General features: G+C 41.5%; 1 protein-coding gene across 2 annotated transcripts in view; it reads right to left on the reverse strand.

The window, feature by feature from the left end:
- COL2A1 (collagen type II alpha 1 chain) overlaps positions 1-21,566 on the reverse strand; it is a 110,740-nt gene that overhangs the window by 79,254 nt on the left and 9,920 nt on the right. For both annotated transcript variants that reach the window (XM_069231048.1, XM_069231047.1), the window contains 12 exons: positions 21,101-21,117; positions 18,721-18,753; positions 18,224-18,256; positions 18,012-18,065; positions 17,764-17,865; positions 14,400-14,477; positions 13,705-13,749; positions 12,093-12,146; positions 7,511-7,564; positions 7,161-7,214; positions 3,656-3,709; positions 3,487-3,540 (listed from right to left, as the gene is read on the reverse strand). In XM_069231048.1, coding sequence (XP_069087149.1) covers positions 3,487-3,540; positions 3,656-3,709; positions 7,161-7,214; positions 7,511-7,564; positions 12,093-12,146; positions 13,705-13,749; positions 14,400-14,477; positions 17,764-17,865; positions 18,012-18,065; positions 18,224-18,256; positions 18,721-18,753; positions 21,101-21,117 — 632 coding nt within the window. The remainder of the gene's footprint in view (positions 1-3,486; positions 3,541-3,655; positions 3,710-7,160; positions 7,215-7,510; positions 7,565-12,092; positions 12,147-13,704; positions 13,750-14,399; positions 14,478-17,763; positions 17,866-18,011; positions 18,066-18,223; positions 18,257-18,720; positions 18,754-21,100; positions 21,118-21,566) is intronic.

Consider the following 21,566-nt stretch of genomic DNA (forward strand, 5'->3'; position numbering starts at 1 on the left):
TCACTTAAATGAGATGTTCACCTTTATGTGTGTTGGATATCTGTGGATGGCATGTGTATGTGCGCATGTGTTGTGTCTTGTATGTAAAGACTGTGTGCACATTAGACAGAATATATGATGGGATCCATATGTGTGTTGTCTGAAATGGTGACTGGAATTGAGCGAGTATTCTCAAGTCACTGGTGATGTGAGAGCCTGCCATCTGTGCATTCCTCCAGCCCCCCTGCAGATTATCTTGTTGTATAGATCCTATATCCTGTGAGTGGGGATGTCGGGGCATATCCTTTTTCAGGTTTGCTCCCCCTCCCAAACACTCTGAGTCAGCAGCCCTCCTTTACTGACTGATCTGCCAGAGATGTTGCCTTCTATCTAAGTCCAATAACCATCCTCACCGGGCTGGAGGGAATCAGTTCAGAAGAGGGTTCTGCTTCAAAGACACTGGCATGAGCCGATCAGGGGTCCCCCTAATTTGAACAGTGCAAGTGAGCTGATTTATCATCTATGACTATAAGTTCTGGACACCTTGACCTGTAAGTAATTCCAGTGACTTTTATCAACTAAAGATGGGGCTGCAAACACTGTAGCAGATCAACTTGAGTTCCGGAGACAGCACTCCAATACTGGTTTCCCTCCTTTGCTCAAGGTGGGCTAAGATTGGACCCTACACAAGGGGAAGAATAGCAGCTATGCTGGGTTGGCTGTGGAAAGCATAAGCTGTGCTGCACCTTGTCTGTATGAGTGCAGTTTGCAAGAAAATCAGAGGAAGCTTAATAGAGGGAACCTGTGGGAATTGTTATGGGATGGCATAGGGGCCCCTGATTTTAAAGCCTCCTGCTTAGCTGGCCAGTTGCAGTGGCTCTCTTACTGACTGGCAGGGCAGAACCTGCAAGAGATAGGCTACACACAGACTGTGGTAAGCCAGGGCAACCTTTACAGCCTGATCTGCCCCAGGTCTCCCACCCCCTATAGGGTTCCTTTACTGCTGCCTGTAGCTTTTGCATACTGGAAACTGGCCTTGCGATACACTGCAACAACAACACCATACACTCCCAATCTACCCCTACTGGGCTTACCCACGACCGCTCGAGTACTGTTGAATCGCAGGTTGCGCTCCTGGGAGCGGGGTGGGGGTCACAATTGTTGGAGATTTATTTGGTGACACCACTCTTTTGAGTCACACAGATTTTACCAATGTTCGCAACATTTCAGATTCTTTGTTTTTAAGGCATCCTAGTATCACATGAATATTAAAGAATACTGGGACCCAGGCGGTATGGAACTCCCCCACACATGAGTTTGTACAAGCGATAAATACTATGGGCCATGGTAGACACCTGATTGGTTGGCTGTACAGAGGGCTTCAGGAGCATTTACTGATATCAATAAAACCCCTGCAAACTAAATGGGAGAAAGGCCTGGGTTGGGAGCTTGGCCTTTCCTACTCGAATACCATAAAAAATGATCTTGCAACTCCTGGTTTAAATATATTCAATATTCAATATTGCATAGAGCGTACCTCACACCACATAGGCTTAATGTAATGTATCCTGTGGTGTCCTCGGTGTGTCCTCAGTGTCATGCTGCTAGTGCTGCCCTAACACATATGTTGTGGTCCTGCCCTGCTTTATCCTTCTACTTGATACTGATCCAGACAACACTGATTGAACTGACTGGGAGGGAAACCTGGCAAACCTTTGAAATTTGCATATTGGGGCTGATCCCCAGCCCAAGGGCACAAAAGTGATGGCATGCTTTGTGGATTTATCATTACTATTGGCTAAACAGCTTTTGACCAGGTGGTGGAAGTCTGCAACAGCGCCTATTATAACACAGCGAAGAGAGGAGGTGGAAAGGAGGGGGTTAGCGGAGAGGATAAGGTTTATGCACTCATATGGTCCCGTTCATGCCATACCACTTTGGGCACTCGGATGAGAGCTCCCAGAAGCGCAATTACACATGCTCCACGATACTATCATGACTTGCACACCACAAAATTCCAGGACCTCAAGAACCTCAGAGATATTACTATACACCATTAAGATCCATGTTTACATGTTACACTAAGAGATAACTTATAGGGGAGGTGTCAAGTTTAACGGAGGGTGGGGAGGTTGTTTCAATTGTTTTTGATTTGTGCTGATTAAAAGGTTTGACAGACGATGATTGCTAATGCCATTGTGGTGTTGTGTTTCCATTTACAATTATCATTCCTCGTTATGAGATTGTAAACCTGTTACTGTTGTTATCATATATGATGGTATGAAGAGTTGGTTAGTACCTTTGTATCACCCACAGTGTGAAATGTCTGTATTACAATTTCACAAAAGGCTGAAAATCAATTAAATTGTGTTTAAAAAAGTAATAAGGGTATATAAGGCTTTTAAGGAATTGTACCTAGAACGGTGGATTCCAGTGGCTGGGCACTTGGAACCACCTGTAGGGTACAGGGAACAGCTGTAGCGCTGGTAGACTCCCTCAGAACCGTGCCCCTAGGTTCCTCACATTGTCCTCTTGACCCTTTTATGACAGTTAGGCTTATCAGGCTTTTGGGGGGTTCCCATCCGGTCAATTTGGGAAGGTTTCTGGGAGTCACTTATCCTTGATGTGCATCGAATTCTCATTAAAAAAAATGCAGCTTTGAACTGTAGCACACATTTCAGTAAGGTAAACATTTTTGTATGAAATGTGGTAGTGTCACTGATGGACTTACTGGCGGCTGCATGCACTGTAGGGAGTGACGAGTTAAGATTGTATACTAGCGTTTCACAGTTGGAACCTGCTTGTATACAGAGTGATGATCTCATTGAAGTAAAAGGACAACAAGTTGTGAGCCTGTGTTACTTGTTTGCGAAGCCAGACTGTGCTACACTGATCTCAAACATCTTAATAGAATAGCATTGGCCGGAGGTTCCATTTAGGACAACTCCAGAGCTTGGTGGCTTCAACAACATTTAGGGTTGGATATATGGCGTGGAAAAAGCAAGAGAGTTTATTGTATGAGAGGTATTCATTCTATGTATTAAAGTAGTTTTAATCATATGTTAAGCACTGTCTGAATATTCAGGTATGAAGTGGTACTGGAGTATTTCACCGCATTTTTCATGCTAAGCCTTATCAGCTGCTTGCCTAATACTTCAACTGCTCTGCCTTATTTACTCCAGAGACAAGTGCTGAAGGGGAACACTTGTTAAGCTGAGTTGGGATCCAACAGTGTGGCAGGCCTAGGACAAAAGTGTTAAAAGACACCATTTATCACATCTGGAGCGCAATACCTTTCATTTCCCTGTGGCCACCTAAACCAGATCTGACACTATGTTAACAGGTCTATCCAACTGCACACTACACAGCATATGGCCCAGGTGATGATGGAAAGTGCAACAAGAGAGATAGTCTGCAGTCTTGCCATACTTGATGTAAATCGATTAATGCAAATGTCCACAGCTTCCTCCTAAATTATAAACATTTAAGAAATTGTGTAACTAATACCTTTGCACCTGCAGCACCAGCTTCTCCTTTGGCACCATCCAGACCAGGGTAACCCTGAACAGAAATACATTCAAAAGAACAAGGGTTAATTTAAACTTCAAGCTTGTGACCCAGGCTATGACAAATAGAACAAAATGTGCTGTGTTAATTTGAAACAGTGTAGACTTACTCTGTGTCCTTTAACTCCTGGAAGACCTGGAGTTCCAGGGAAGCCACGAGCACCCTAAACATTTTTTGAACCAAATAAAAAATGATTTTGTTTAGTGGAAGCACAAAATACCTTAACATTTCCAGTAACTTTTTAACTGCAATAATAATACATTCTCAAACCCTGCTAGTATCTTAGATATTGAGGAATCTGCTTTTTTGTATGATAAATCATTTCACTTGTTGATCTCTTCTCGCACACCATGCCTGTTTTGCTGAACTGAAAGTATGACTGATGTCCATGTCAATCACTGTGACTACATTGTTCGGTAAAAAGAGCAGCTATCTTTACATTTGATTTAGTTGTAAATGCCATTGTTCTGGTTATCATTGAATGTGAATCAGAGTAGTAAACTACTGTTGATTTCTTCTTTAGTTTGATGCATCTACTATAGCCTTATAGCCCTCCGTAGTGGGCCACATCGGCCATTAAAGGCCTGCTGCAGTTTTAAAGGCCCGAGCCAAAGGTGAGGGCCTTTAACAAGGGAGCAGGACTTTAATGACCGATATAGCTTAGTTAAGAAAGGCTAGAAGGCTATTAGAACATTCCGCCACTAGAGGGCAGAGTGTTCTAATAAATAAAACAAAGGCCTCATAGATTCCTGAGGGATTACTCTGTGAGACTTTTGTTCACAGCTGTTGCTGTGTGAAAAACATTGGAATGTTGAAGCTCCAGGCTACTACTACCAGCCATTAGAAGCCTGGAGCTACTCCATTGTCTTCAATGGAGCTCCCACTATTCCAATGTTCTTATATCTGATAAAACAGTTGTGTAGGCCCAATTAATTTAAAAGCACAGATCTAAACCTTTACCATATATCTGAAAAATGTCCACAATATGTGTATGAGACCCTAGTAGGGGAAATGATTGTCGAAGTGGTATGTTTCCAATTTCATTTGCACAATTCTAATAAACATTATGGCCCAGATTTATGAAAAAGTGGCGCATCAGCTCTGATGCACCACTTTTTCAGAGCCCTCTAACACCACCTAACGACATCATGGTTGGGCCATTTTTAAGATATTAGTTAGAACTATAGCGTCGAAATTGATGACACTATTGTGATGCTTTGCTACATTAGCGTCACAAATTTTGAGGCTAGTGTAGCAAAGTGCAAAGAATCAGTTTCATTTAAATGAGTGCGCCATTTAAACGGCTGCTCTGAGCAGGAGTTAAAAATGACAGAAAAAATGGTGCAGTGAAATCTCTTAAATTTCACTGTGCCATTATTTCAGGCTTCCTAGCGCCAGAACGCCCCCTTGCATACATTATGCCTTGCGCAAGGGGCTACTAAGGGGTTACAAAGTGGCACCATGGATGCTTTGCGCCGCTTTGTAAATATGGCATGGGGAAAATGCCACCTTAATGCCACATCTGCGTAAAAAAAATACTGCAAATATGGTGCTATGTGTTTTCATCAAATTGTTGCTTATCTTATGCTTTTCGAAATAGCATTTTCAGATCATTCCCTTTGCCATTGCAGCATGCACTCTTTTTAATGGACCTTACCCATCTATTCTATACCTGTATTTAATAATGAACAAGTGATTTGCAGCACATTAATTGTCATTACAGATGTCTAGCAAGAGAAAATCTTTATTTAAGAAAAAAGTGATATGTACTAATTCAGTGCAGCAGTTTAAGTAATTTATGCACGAAGTACTTATAAGGCTACTGACTCAGCAATATTTGATATTCATGAAATATTTAACATGATAACAATAAACATGATTATTCAAGTTGCTTCTTTTTACCGTTTGCTGTTCATATGAGCCTTAGTACTTGGACCTGTCCTGCAATATCTACACAAACATGGCAAAGCCATTTAGCTTGGCTTTATTTGTGCTAACACATGCAAACACAAACATCCAACGCAGGGAATTCCGAAATGGTGTTTAACTTCTGGAAGACCTGGAGTTCCAGAGAAGCACAGCATTATTAAGTCTTATCAACCAGCCAAAATATAACATGCTATCTTTCCAGTGAAATGTATGAAACTGATTGTAATCAGTGGACTTCCATTTATAAAACAGTGCAATGGAGAGGAATATATCACCCTGAAAATAAACGATTTCCCAACAAGCATCCCACAAACATTTGAAACTGAAAGTGGAAAAAAAAACAAAAAATGTTTTTAGTTTCTGGTGTCGAAAAGCCAATGCATATATATTTTGCAGCTCCATTTGCAAACATCTGGCCACCCACCGCTGGCATATCTCTTCTAGTTAAAAACTCCTTACAGATTTGAGAAAGGGTAATTTAGAAGGAAAAAAAACGTTGACTCTACATTTACCAATAAAACCTACTCAACCCCAGCTGCATAGTGCTGGATGCTGGTTGCTCGAATTGTAAAGTGAGTCGTTAGTCCGCATTGGGAGAAACGCAGCAGCAGCAAGACAACCACAATGAACTCGAAGTGTAAAGGCCCAGGGTTGGGAATAGGTTTTCTTTATATGATCTGGACAGCCGGACCCTTTGATGGCCATGCGAAATCTTTGCGATGGTGGCTTTTATTTCCTTGCTAGACTTTTGGGTGGACATCATAGTGTCGGGCTATCCTGATGTTATTGGCCACCATCATAAGGTCAGGCTCATTTGAGTCCTGACTAATACATAAAAAGGCCTTATAGCACATAAAGTGCTACATGGAAAAATAGATTACTTAGTTTTTAGAATTTATGCAGGAGATTGAGATAATGGTTTGAATGTGATAACGAGTGTGGGGATTAATGCCATTTTCAAATGTAAGTTAGTCCTACATGCATTGCAAATGAAGCACTCCCAAGAAGTTGGAATGATACAACAAACAGCTAATAGTATGATTGTGAGAGACAAATATTCTTAACCCCTCAATGTGTATAATTTGTACAAGAATCTAGCAGATCTAGAGTATAAACCATTTTATTACTTAATAGTCCAATGTACTTTTCTAACTGATCTATGAAGCTGTATCTGGAATTCAGTTTGGAGAGAGTCCTGGAGCATGCAGATTGAGAAAAGCCTCCTATTTTTAACATTGCTCCCTCCCCTGGGGAATCACAAGAGCTAATAAGACAGTGCGGTGGTCAGCACTCATGGATCTTAATGAAACGTTTCCGGTACATGCTACCACTACACCTAACCATCACCGTTTAAAGCAGAGTTCCTCAGCAGGGAACTACTATGAAGATAAACAACTAAATTCCTGCACTATTTTGCTGCAGGACAGTGGGGGAAATGAGGTAATATCACATTGGGGGTCTTACCCAATTACATAGTTAGAAAACATATGACAATAGTGAATGTTTATTGTGATTCTCTTATTAACTTAGCTGACAAAGTAGTAATGGAAACAAATATCATATCTCTATTCATGCTGGGCACGACATACTTTGCAGAAATGCCTGTGCAGTCAGTTATTGACCCACTTGCCTCTGTGTTTTGGCTGCAGCAATTGCCTGTTTATGATCATATGCTTAAGCCATACCTGAGGACCTGGAGGACCACGTTCACCATTTTTTCCTGGTTTGCCTGCTTCACCCTGATAGAAATAAAAAAGTAGATGGTTATAACACTACTTCCAATGTTATCTATATTTATAATAATATACAGTTGCTGTTTCTATCAGTTACTAAATATAGTTTTAATGTTATGCAGGCTAGATTAACAACTATAGCAATTGTATAATTCATGAATGAGGACAATTTATTTTATTTTAAAAATATAAACAATCATTTACCAGGTGCTGATTTTAGGACTGAGTACCTTTGTTCAACTTTTACATTTGGAATCATTTTTGGATATTAGAACTTTTACATGAATAGCACTATTACTTACATCATCACCAGGTTTGCCGGCAGGGCCAGGAGGACCACGGGGACCCATTGGGCCCTAAAATAGAAAAAAACACAAATTATCAGTTATTCCTAGTCATTTATGGTATCACAAAAGCTGGCAGTCAAAACAATCTTTTTATTTTTGTGTTTTAGACTAAGAAACGCCAAACAAACGAAGGTTGAGTTATTGGACCAAATATATTTTCTTGTGTGGTCTTAATTCTGTCTACTCTTTCTCAGAGGACCAGTTCCCCATGTGAGGTGTTGTTGCTCAATCTCAGATTCGTAAGAAAACAACACTTACTTTCACTGCCAGAGGAAACCATAACATGTATGTGAGCACTAAAGTGAATGAGACGATAAGGCTGACTGCTTACCTATAAACGCCCCCAGAAAACACTAACGTTGATTCTCTGCGAAGCACAACAAGGTTGAGCTCCAGAAGCCGAAACTCTGGCCAAACCCCATTAGAAGCTACTCAGCTATTTACATGCTGTTTGCATATTGTCCATCCTACGTAGGAGGGAAGTATTAGGTTACAAAATCTTCTTGCATGATATTTACTTACTTTGATATCAAGACCATGATGCTCCTCAGGTTCACAAACTAAAGTAAAATTAATTGTATATGATGTTTCTTTTACAACACAATCCATGCCAAGCACGAAATGATGGATGTATATATTTTGAACTTGGAAATTATTTAAAGTACAAAAGGTATGCTATTAACTGGACAGTGTGAATAACATTTTGCCCAAATGTGAATGTTGGGTGTATGCATTTACTATGACAAAATCATATCTTCTCAGATGAGGCCAAGAAAAATTTATTGAAGTTGCAGAAGCCAGATTTTACAACAGAGTTCCAAATAAACTCATGCAAAATTGAAAATGTGTCCTTATTGAAAGAGACAGAACCTTGGTACGAATGCTTGATAAGGCATTTAACCAAGAAGCACTGAGCATTACCACAGTGCAAAGTAATCCATTTTAAGACAGAAACAACTCATATCGAAACCACTATTAGGCATGGACTTCAAATTTGGGCCGTCAGGGGTAGCAGGTGCTATCCATGGCATGCATTTGGCACCCCAGGCACTGGCCAAGCTACCCCTGGTACCAGGGGTAATCGAGTGCTTAATTTGCAAAACATGAGTGCCGGTGCCCGGAGCTCTGCTCAGAAGCCCAAGGTTGGTACTATTTCATGTCAGCATGCCGAATGCGAAGGTTGAATGGTCTGAAATCTGCCTCATGCCTCTTTCATTGACTACCAGACACTCCCTGGTCATTTATTTCACTTTTGCAGGTCCTACTTTCTCTCCTTGTGATGTATTCCCATCCTTATTTTCCTCCTTCTTTCCCCTATGTTTTTCTTTCTATTGCTCTGGGAAAATGTCAGGAGAGGAAACAAAAAGAGTGCCCCGCCGCAACCACCAGCTCAAATTAAGCGCAGGGCAATGAAGGAAGTGGGAGGAACTGTACATTATTAGGACTCGAACAACACACTTTAATTTCCCTACTTTAAAATCCTTGACCTTAATCTAGCCCTTACTCTACCTAGTGTTGGGACAGGTTGTCAACAACGCGATGTCAAGGGTCAGTGCTGCCCAAAGAAGTTTGAGAAACTGTGGGGCGACTGGTCTGTGGTAGAGTAGGTCTGAGAGCTGCGACATCTCCTATCAGGCATCTGCTGGGGTGGGCATGGTGGAGGTCAAATTGTATCAGAGAACCAGGTACCTGGAACTGGCCCTCCTCAGCACGATGCTCTATTGCAAGACTTTATCCTTCAATTGATCATGGTCCCACGTCCTAGAGTTGGGAGAGAGGCAGTTGCGGGGAGGGGGGGTGGGGGGCGACTGTTTATCACTGCAATTTTTTCTGTGTTGCTTGTTTGTGAATGTTCCTTAAATAGCAACAAAATATGCTATTAAAAAGCAATGCACTGTCAATGGGGGTTGAAGTTTGCATAAATTCACTTCCACTATCCATCGAATTCTGGAGATGTCTATTTTTTTAGGGAGTTTAAAAAGTAAAGGCTTAGGTGTATAGGTCGCTACCATAGTGTGAAACAAAAATGTACATTTCACATTCTGCAAAGTACTATTTGGTTTTCGTAAGGTAATGGCTACATTTTAAGGATTTAATCTTACAAGAGTGTTTAACCTTTAGGAGATGAAAACATAAAAAATGAAGCGGGGAATGCATTTCAGTGGGTAGCTGCCTGGTCGGATATCTAACTTCCCACACAAAGCATGTTCTTTAACATTGAAAAGGGTCACAGTAACCCAACATTCAAAGAAGGCATGCCCAAGAGCATATCTGAGAACTGGCCCTTGGATAGGCAATGCACTTAAACATGATCTCATGTCAGTTGAACAGATTACATATTTCTGTTTTTCATGTCTAGTGTACAACGTCTCTGCACCAGAAATGGCTGTACTTGATGTTAAATGAGTTTAAAACAAGAGGACTGGAAGCTGTTCTTGCTTTGTGCTATGGAGCACTGACTTTGACTAGATATTTTACTAAGCTTAACACCAGAAGACTCATTAGATCACTGGAAATTAATCAAAGCGCTTTCATTCATGATTTCACTTGCTCAGCAGTGGTAAGTCAGTTTTGCATTTTCCACGAAAAACCTCCAACTGCTCTAGCAGCATCTCTAATAGTGAATGATGTCCAACAAAGGCACTGCTTCTATGGTATTGAGGTAGTGGCACTAATCCCACACTTCACCTGTCCCAGGTGCTAATTCCTCGCCCTTCCCCTATCATAAATGCAGGAATACAAATGCCAGTGTGTAAAATAAAAACAACACTAACCAGGCACTGGCCGTCACACTTGGGGTCAATCTACCTTCATGTGGAATGTTGCCTCTTTAAAAAAATGCAAAACTGCAAAGTATACATTAGTATTACTGTAGCTCTGTGCAAACCTAGCTAGTGTGCATTGAAGCACTGTACGCAACAATAGCCTAAAATACATAGAAGGTCAGAGAGTGGTGCAACTATCGGAGTGATGGTGGCAGATAGCAGTGCCAGAAGAGAGCAGCACAAAGTGCAAGCTCCTACAAAAAAACTGGGCCGTTGCAATTCTGTTTTTTTTTAAACATCAAGCAGTGGCTTTGGTACTGAAAATATGGTACTTCAAGATGCAATTGTTAATGACTGGATGTGCCGCTGAAATATAACACATGTTAGTCTGGAGTCAATTTAAAAACAAATGTCATACTGGAGATTAACTAGGGACAATATATAGACAGAATCTGTCCAAAATCACTGTAGTGTTTAGAGATAAATTGTATTTTATGTTTTGCCTTTTGTTTTCTTGAACGCACTTAACAATCTCTATATATTTATTTGTCTCATTTTGAGATGTGTTTTAAAATGTGTATTATGTGTTCAGACTGTACTAAGTATTACTACAAAACGAACGCTATACATTAATGTGTACAACATGCTATGGAAAATGAAAACTCTTGTAGCACTATTACTGCTGCGAGTTAAACATGGGCTCCGTAAGTTTTATTATGTGCTTAATAGTGAAAGTGATTTGAGCCCTGTCATTCTTTAATGTGGTTAATAGAAAGGAATAGTGTCGAGGATAAAAAGTGAAAATAACTTTAGACCCAGGTTGAATAGCAGACTTCAGAGATGTTGTTTCGTTTAATTGTAAATGCCATTATTTTGTGTAAAATCTGAAGTGTCCTCAAGTCAAACTCCTGCTTGCCTTTGTTCGGTACCAATTAGTTAGTCAAACCAACAGGTCCAAAGAACAGTGTTAACTCATTCCAATACTGCTATCTTTTAAAATGTCATTATTTTAAAAGCATCCAAAATCATGATTGATACCAATGAATACTGTCTGAATACACCTCTTATGATATGCGCAGGTATTATTTTGAGCAGTGTGTGCAATGTTATAGTATTTTATTGGCCTCTGTTGTTATGTGTTGTTCCCTACTTTTGGAGCTAGGGAGGAGAATGAGTACTAATGCTGTGCCAGGGTCCGTGAGACTGTGCTATCTTGGAGTCATTCTACACTCAGCATCCCCACTGCTAATAAACACAGCCATGTTGATAGAGCTGCAGTCTTTGGGGGGCCGGTGTGTGTGTACAGCTGGTGGACTGGCGTTTACCCTAAGTGTCAAAGTATGTGATTTACCATCCACGTAACAAGGGCCTTGTTCAACGCGAGCGAAAGTCTGTTCCTTCAGACGGAACAGATGACATTTCTGTGAGGTGAGGATTTTGAAAAGGGACCTCACCAACAAAGGAGCTTTTTGCCCCTAGTTTAGTACTAAGGGTTCAAACGATTCCGTGTCGATGTGATCGGTGCAAAAGAGATTGCAATCTTCTGTGTGTTAGTAATTTATTAGGGAAGAATATGCCCTCATAGCGTAGCCTTAATAAGTATTACTGTGAAATACCTGTGATGGCTGTGTCATTTTAAAGAAATTATGTCACAAATTGAAGGTTCTTTTGTATCATCCGCATTTTCATGTGAGAATGAGATGCGAGGCACTGTGACGGTAAGATCGTCAGTCTCGAGAAAATAATATTAATAGTAAAGATATAATACTCACAGCAGCACCAGGTTCACCAGGTTCGCCGGGGTTGCCTTGGAAACCTTGAGGACCCTAAAATAAAACGGAGAAGTAGACCTTTGTGACGTTTGTCTCAATTGCAAAACTTGAAAGATAGAGCCATGCCTTGTAGTTTATGCACAGTCTCTGTCCTCTAGTAGCCTCGTTTTTGTGGTGAATGTGTTTGTAGTGATGGTGCTGTAGTTTCAACGGTGTTCCATGCTGCAAATGCTGCAAGGTTTGGTTAGAATATTACTGTTATCTGTCCATTTTTGCTCAGGTATCTTCACATGTTGGTTGGTCCTACCTCAAAGCGCTTTAAGGCTTCCCCTAAGATTCCTCTAGGAATCGAAAAGGCCTGACATGAAGTTCATCCTTCTATTGTGCACAAAAATAAATTGATTTTCTAGGGTAAAATCTCATTCTTGATTGCCCAATGAAGAATTGTGGAAAACTGCCTAGTCAATTAGAATTTGCTCACTTGGGAAACTGCCTAGTCAATTAGAATTTGCTCACTTGGGAAACTGCCATGGCAATTAGAATTTGCTCACTTGGAAAACCCATTGGTCTCTCCTGGAACAGATGGCACACACAGGGTGCTCATATGAAACTTTTTGGTCTACTCTACCAGACTCACCTATGAGAGTAAAAAGTACTTAATCTCAAACTAGGCCTTGCAGCGAATGAAATCATAGAAAACCCATTAACCCAGCAATGTGATGTACAAAAGACATTTCATGATATGTCATACTAAACAACAACCCTGTGAAATTTGTCTAGGTGTTTCCATCCCTCATAGTGGGTACTAGCAAAAGAGACATGAACGCAGAGCGTATGGTCTCTGTAAGGTAATGTTCTCTATGCAGCACAATTTCCCAGTTTAGCTTTCTTAGCAAGACTTGAATTTCTTTTATTCTCTCATTTTGCCTTACATAATGGCCATAAAGCTTCAGAATGCCTACGTCCTCCCACGAGGACAACAGTTGCTCCATAGTAGCAAAAACGGGCATAGATCCTCACCATTGAGCCAGAGGGTCTGATTTCTATGCCATAAACTCCAATCGTTCCAACTTAGGAGAGTTCTGTCTGCTTACTTTGCTTATGCTCTGGAACCAACAGGAAAGCCCCACAAAGGACCGAGGGCAAGAAGTGTTTTCGCTGCTGTTCGCCACGATGGTGCCTCTAGTTAAGGCCTTGCCCTTTGCTAAGTGAATATTATCAGCAGATGAGATTCAGATAATGCAGCTGTAGTAGACAATGAACACCAGTCTAGGTTACACCTCAAAGAACGGCAATGGCATTGCAGACATAAACGTGCTCCATATTATTTGAACATAGCGTCTACTTTCCGGAAACATCGAAACTTCAAGTACATGCATGCAAGAATGGGATGCTTTCTTCTCTGACTTCCAATTCCTTTGTATTATGCAAGTATGTATTCTATTTTGTGAAATAGTAATTTGTATAGTGCACATCAAGTACCGCCTCACAGGCTAATGATGAGTCTTCCAAACACTTTGAGGATTCTTGAATCAATCTGTTTTGGTTTATTTTACATGCCTGTCGAGTACACTCAATTACACACTGTATAGTGCTGTAAAATTATACTCACCGGCGATCCTGAGGGGCCAGGAGGTCCTCTTGGTCCCATTGGGCCCTATAATGACAAAGAAAAGGATGATCAGTAAGACGGTGTCTGTACCCTAACATTGTCTGTTCACTAAATCTGAAACCTATAGTGCAAGAAGAAAAGAAAAAAGACGCATGCTTGTGATAACTTCCATGTGTAACTGAAGCAATGACCTCAAGCCTAGCTTAACATACCACAACACAAGTATTTTTATTTAAATACACTTCCAGTATGTGGTTATGGGAGGCCGCCATGTGAACCATGCTGGAATTTCATTCACGTCTCGCCAAAAATGCTCTATTATGGATATTTGCTTCTGGTAACCATTTGGAATTTAGAAGAACAGTAACAGCTGTCTAAATTAAAGAGTGCAAAGTGAGTTCTGGAGAAGCAGTAACCACCCTCTAATTACTTGCATGTGGCATTTTTGCTACCGTGTTATAACATGTTAAGTATTTGACATCTGCACTTGAAGATTGGCGAGAGCAATTATCTCAGCATTCCCTTGGGTCCACCGCTATGTTACATAAGCACTCTCAGATACAACACGAAGCTGTGCACGTTGGCTTCTCCAGTGACCTTTAAGCCAAGAATTTCTGCTTCAGCTTTAACAGCAGCAACATAGAGGTTCTGATTCTTTGAAGGGGCTGATTACAAATGACAGAAGATCTTCTCACCATTGGTCCTTGCATCACGCCCATCTGAGCACCACCAGCCTTTTCATCGAATCCTCCTGTCATCTGAGCAGCAAAGTTCTATAAACAAAGTAAAGCAGTTGTCAAAAAATAGAAGATACATCCCATGGGAACACTCCTATTTACCGCTGAAACTCTTCCGAGCTTTAGCGGTCGTAATGCTGTGTTTTATTGTGCAGATCATGCTAACTTTAACTTTTTGTCTCCTATTCTCAATCTATCTAATTTCTTAATGTGTGCTCAAAAGCAGATGTAAAGTGTAAGGTGGTGAAATATGAAGTATGGTAATGAACACATGCTGTTATTTGTCTACACCTAGGGCCTCATTTACGAGGTTCTAGAGCCAAACTGCATCACTGGAGGATCATTGTTTTTGATGCTCTAGGGGCACAGTGTGCCAGAGCATATTTACAAGGCAACAGAAAGCCATCTTGCATTACTTTTCGTAGCCTTGTAAATATGGACCCCTTTCACGTTTAACACCGGATGAAAGGGGCGGTCCATGTGTGTTGCTCTGGTTGTTCCCACTCAATTCCCATGGAACCTGAAGGAATATGACGCATTCCCAGATTTACAAGTCTGGGAGTGCATCAGATTCCTACGCCACCTCAGGGGTGACGTAAGAGTGATGCAAAAGGGAGGAATATCTTTATTTCTCCCTCTTTTTATGTGTGCTAAGTAGAAAGAGGAAAACACCTCTTGTGATTGTTTTTGTACAGGAAGGAACAAACAATCATCCCTGCAACGCAGGCACCCTTGCACCATGGTGCAAGGGTGCCTACATTGGCGCAAGGCAGCAACTTGTGCGTCAGCACAGGGGAAGAGGACATAAATGCACCATATCTTGTAGATACGCCGCATTCCTGCTCTTTCCCAGTGGTGCAGGGTGGGGCAGCAAGGCACTTGCTGCGCCATGGGCCTTGTAAATGAGGTCCCTAAAGTGTTGTTCCCCTCCTAGGAACGAAAGCAAGTGGAGGTAAAATCAAAATCCAACATGGTTCTTTTTAAGGCAATTATCATTTTACAAATCAATTTTCAGCAAAGGACTGTGCGTACATCCCATATAGAATTGAGTGCTCATAAGGCTTTTAGACTTGAAATCCATGAGGACTGCTGTGGAAGAAAGATTATTTCAGCAGTTGAATCTGCCTTAAGGAACGCTGTCTCAGTGGAGAACAAGTGTACTGCATACTCAGACCGTTCTAGAAATAAACTGTACTGATGACACAAGCCCAGTTTTGTCTGTTCTCACTTTTTCAGGGAATCCTTGTTCATTTCATCTTTGATTTTCCCAAATGTGTGGTACACATAGGTGGCAGAGCGGTTCAAAGGTTAGGAACTTCACTGCATGCCCCTTAACACTATTTTACACTTTTAGGAACTTAGAGGCAGCCTGCAACATAGAAACTGGCTCCGAATGGAGCCGGCGGTGTTGCAGGTGTGCGACGGGTGCAGTAGCACCCGTCGCGATTTTCACTGTCTGCTACGCAGACAGTGAAAATCATGCTGGGGCCCCCATTGATAGGGGGCCCCTGCAATGCCCATGCCATAGCCATGGACATTGCAGGGGCCCCCAGTGGCCCCACGACACCCGTTCCCGCCATCCTGTTCCTGGTGGTAAAAACCGCCAGAAACAGGCTGGCGGGAAGGGGGTCGGAATGCCCATGGTGGCGCTGCTTGCAGCACCGCCATGGAGGTTCAGCCCAGCCAGGGGAAGTCCGGCGGGAAACCGCCGGATCCCCTTTTCTGACCGCGGCTTTACCGCCGCGGTCAGAATGGGCAATGAAGCACCGCCAGCCTGTTGGCGGTGCTTGCGTTGCCCGTGGCCCTGGCGGTCTTGGACCGCCAGGGTCGGAATGAGGGCCTTAGAGCCATACGTACTAAGAGAGGTTTCACAAAAGATGGTTGCAATTTGCCAAATTTTTGCAAATCCTATGCTATTTTGCGAACCGACCTATGTACTAATAGGAATTTCACAAAATACTGAATTGCAGTGGATCACTGTTCATCCTATCTCATGAACATTAACGGGGTAGGGCACAAATTGTGACCCATTACAATTCGCTGCCATAAGAGAGATGGAGGTTTGCTGGGATCAGTAGAATACCATATCTGTAATTGTTTTTAAATAAAGCAATCATCTTTTTTTTAATGCAGCCTGTCTTCTCTAAAGGAGAACGGGATGTTTAAGAAAACAGACATTTGTGAATGGGTTACCACTACCGTTCAGTAGTCTAGAAAATATGAATGTCTTGAGATCAGATTTTGCTTGCAAAATGTTAATACATACCATAAGGAATCGATACTTGGAAGGGACTTTCTAAACACGCCCTTTCCAAATAGCAATTTCAAAGGCTTTTCTAAACCAATTTAGAGATTCAGTAACGTGTTACCGAATTGCTAAATGGGTTTAGCATATTTGAAAAACACAATTTTTTGTTGCATATCCTACGATTTACCAAATTGGACGGTTTGTACCTAGAGAATGTGTTCATACGTCTGGTGATTACAGTCCAGCAACACAAACTAAAACATGCTAAAGTAAGCTGTACAATAAATTTGAATATGTGATGCAACAACGTTCATATATTTTTTCATATATGTTTTGAAATATGAAGGTGTTCAGTAAATGCCTGACCTTTAAAAGACTGGTAAATACATCTTGAATTTTGGAGCAGGACCATGAAAGGCATGGTTAGATAAAATTAGGTTTTTTGAAAATTCTAAGTTTAAATTTTATGCTCTGCTTGGTTCTTGCCTGCTCTAGATTATTATCTTTTCTGCAAAGCACTCTTTGAATACATTGTTTTATGTACTTGGTCTGAGTTGGTAGCACCATTGTCAAACAGTTGTTACTTGCAATAGGTTTAGGGTGGGCTTTGTGCCTGTCCCCTTCGACCACTAGCTTTTTTCTGCTTATTGCATCTTGGCTGAGTCCAGAGGAAGATTGTCTCTCACCTGATGCTATTGTCTGTTATGGTGTTACGTATTATTTCCAATGCAATGTTTGCCTTGAACTGCACTAGTGACTAATTTTCAATCATAGGATTTTCTGTTGGCTGCTGTTGGATCCCTCCCATGTGTCTTGCTCGACATTTCTTCTACTGCCAGGCTCTCTCTTTCCTCCCTCTCACCCTACCACTTTCCCCTGTGTGCTCCTCGTTTCACCACCGCATCCTCTCAGTTTCCCTATTAAGAACATTGACCTCTGATTGCTTGTTTAAGTGGCTCGTATGTGTCATAAGGGCTTGCCCTGTATATTTTAAAAACAGTAGCAGTGAGATTTTGAGTTCAATTCTACCAATGAAGGCTTAAAAAACGATAGTAAAAAGTGCACAGCACATACTCCGCCAAGTCCGGGTGGGCCAGGAGGGCCAGGTGGTCCAGGAGACCCTGGGTTGCCGGGCGTACCAGGTTCGCCATCTCTTCCACGTGGTCCAAGTGCACCCTGTGTACAACAGACAAGATTGAAACAATATATATGTACAACAAATAACCTGCAAATGAATGTAAGTCACAGCAAGGAGCACCATTTTCAGGCTAGTTAGATTCAAACGCAATTCAGATGTTTGTTTTAAGAGTAAAAATACTCACTTTTTCACCCTTTTCACCTCTGTCGCCTCTTGCACCTTGTTCACCAGATGGTCCCTTAAATAGAGGAACAGCAACAGTTAGCTTGCTGACTAGTGTGATGGCCATGCTAGTTACCACAGGCTACCGTTTTGGGGATACAGTCTTTTTCAAAATCATTGTCTTTCCATAATCGAAATGTTAAGAAGAATAACGTCTTAAATTTGAATATTTACCTGTGGGCCTGGGGGTCCACTTGGTCCTACGGCCTTTATCGCGGTAAATACAAAATAAAAACTCGGATTAATGTTGTGAAGAGAAAGTTAATTTCATTGAACAATTAACATGACCATTTAAAAATGTCCTTAATGCTAGCAGCTAGACTAAATGTTCTGATGGCAATGCAGACTAAGTCTTGTAGCTTATTTCCTGGATGTAATTACTCTATGAATCGACCTGTATAATTGATATATGCCCATAATAAATCATGACACATAATCGTCTGCTTGTCTGCCAGAGCTTTCATCGTGCAATGTAGTCAGTTTTTTCTATGCTTATTCTATGCTAAGTGACTGAATCTCACAAACTAATTTGTTAATGCCAGGCTGTAACTTGTTATGTGACTTTTTCACTCTTATAACGACAGTGGTCAATAGTGGGGTTACTCTTTTCACCATAATACATATCAGAATTTCATGAAATCCTGCATCCATACAGAGAAAGCCAAACTTACATCCTTAATATCACCGGGTTCACCTTTTTGTCCCTAAAAGGTAAGAGTAAAAAAAAAATGTTTTATTAATTTGTTAATGGAGCATCATAATAATAAGATAGTAAAATTATAGTGTAATGCCATGAAGCTATTTAGAAGATGTGCCAGTTAATTTTACTGGAGAATATGTTTGCTGTCAAATGAACGTACTTCTTAACAATGCCAATCAAACCAGAGATGAGAGCACCACGAGCATTTGTCCATTACATACGCTCTCTGTGTACATTCTCCACCCCTCTATCTGTCTTTTTTTACCCCTCTCACTTTCACCCGGTCTACCCTCCCTTTCTCCTATGTCTCCTTTATTTTTGTAATAGGTTACATGTCAGTAAGTGCTGTTATGTTTAAAAGAATAGTTTATTTCTATTAAACAGTATGTAACCAGTACAGGTGTGTCCCCCCTCCCACATTGCACAATCTTGCTGTGCTTCTCCGAGACAAAGCCTACTAGAAATGCCTGCCAAAGGCACATAGCACCTTTAGACTGCAGTCTTTAAAAATTATTGATGGACAGGTACCTCACATTAGGCAGCTTATTTCCTCATCTACTGCGGAAACTGGAGGTCTACTTGATCTCTGGCTTTACTGTTTTAGTCTAGTTGGACACATGCCAACTTTTACACTTTAATTTGAAGTTCAGCCAATTCCAGTTACTAAGCAGATACCAGTTCCAGAGAGAGAGAATCCCACTCAGGACACAATTAACTCGTGTGTGCTTCTCCCAGGTGAGTCCTCATAAGGTTTCTGTCTCAGGTACTTGCCAGGTTGGTACACTTCATATATAAAGGGAGAAGGGTGGCCAGGCATGCCACTCACCGATATGGGCCCTGTTGCCTTTTCTAGTCAATAAACACGTCCTAAATTATTCTGCTCTAAGAAATTTAAACAGCTTCTAGGACAAAGGCCCTCGTAACTGAGAGCCCTCACTTGCCTTTGCCTCTTCGTTAATTTCTGACCAGGGATGCAAACAGTTTTCCCTTCCCCTTGCTATTACCTTCCCGCCTGACCTGAAGTACAGACAATACTTTACTGACCTCACCTTTACCTTTTTTCCTGATGTGTCGTTTTGGAAGTACTGCACTTATCTCGCTTTCACCCAGCTGACTAGTATTTGCCATTAGATTTCTCTCTCACCTGGAGTACAGGCAGTCCTTTTCTGGCCTCACTTTTCCCTTAATGATATGGAATAGATTACCTTTCTAGCTGATCTGTAATACATTCGCTCCAGGAGAACACGGAGTCCTCTCCTGACCTCTGCTTCACCTTCTTCCCTGATCTTACAGATTGTCCTCTCATACCTTCACTGTTTACTTCCTCCTTGACCTGGAGCACAGGCAGCCCTTTCCTTTCCTATCCTCAACTTTAATGTTCTTCCCTGACATGGAGGAGTGGTGTTGCTCCACTGACTTCATCTTTATACTCTTTGACTTGAAGTAGTGGTAGCCCTCTCCTACACTTATCTTTAACTTTCTCTTTGACCTTTTATGCTCTCTGACTTAGAGTACATCGTTAGGTCTGGCCCTTGAAAGACTTTTAGTTGTCTCACCAGACTATAGGTTCTTCAAACAAAATAATCACTTGTAATATACATGCATATTTGGACTTTAGGTTAGTGGTCTTCATCTCTTGTTCTGTTAAATTTTCAAACACACTATGCTTCTCCCATCACAGCATACAGTGTGGGGCAATAGATCAGCACACTTCTGGCAATGTAATGCAGTGCCAGGGCTCGTGGGCCAATGCTGATTTTTATTTACTGTTTTTTAACAATGTTTTGTTTTTATTTTGTGAGGGCCCTACAGCTCCCCGGACACTGCTACTGGGCCGTTTGCCTGTCTTGATGTGCTTTTGTCCTGCACATAATTTCTTAGCATGAGTGCTCCTATATGGGTGGCCATCTTAGAATGTTGTAATGTATTATGTTATACTTCATAACAAAAAGCATTACAAGATTGCTGCAATGCCTGCACGTGTGCACACAACCCACCACCCTTGAATGTTTTTTGCTTTATGGCCAAATATTAAAGCCCGGACATATTGACGTTGCCAATGCGTGGAACATCTTCAGTCAGTAGTCCCGTTAGTGTCCTCGTCATTAGAAATTCGGCCACAAACAGCACATTTTCTCACAGTAGCTAGCTATACCCTCTCCTGAAAGACGTGCAGCTGTTGTCTTTGCCTCCTCCTGCTCACCCACCTGGAAAAGATCGAGGGAATTCCTTACATTTTCTTTCTGCATCTTATAAGCCTAGTGAACACAGTGACTACATGCCCAACAGTCCTATCGCCATTTCTCCAAAGAAGTATGATCAAATGGTAGCTGAGTTTCAAAAGAATTTACCTTGGGTCCTGCTTGCCCTGTTGAAGAAGAGAAGAGATGGTCAGAAGCTGTCTATGAGCCTATGTACACTCAACATATTCTAACACTTTGATTCGTCCACAGGTATACACAGCACCCCAGGGCACAAGGAATAAAGAGTCAAATGATGACTATTCAACGGCGAGTTGTAAAGTTCTCCACCAATCGCATCTGGGTAGTACAGTGGCAGGTCTGGTAGGGTGGAGTTGTCTTTAAATCTGCATGTGGCTTATGGTGTATGTTGTGAGAGGAGTCAGACATCCATGCACAATGAGTGAAATCAGAGCACTGAGCCGCAAAGGGTCAAGTGAGAAGCTATTATGTAAAAGATGTCAGCTCAGCCACAAAAGAGTATTAATTTAGCAGCCCAAGTTGTAAATTATGCAAGTTGAAAAGCTTATGTTAGATACCATGGCCCATTTTTATACTTTTTTTAGCGCCGCATTTG

The sequence above is a fragment of the Pleurodeles waltl genome, chromosome 4_2, assembly GCF_031143425.1.
Source record: "Pleurodeles waltl isolate 20211129_DDA chromosome 4_2, aPleWal1.hap1.20221129, whole genome shotgun sequence".
In the NCBI taxonomy this organism is placed as follows: domain Eukaryota; kingdom Metazoa; phylum Chordata; class Amphibia; order Caudata; family Salamandridae; genus Pleurodeles; species Pleurodeles waltl.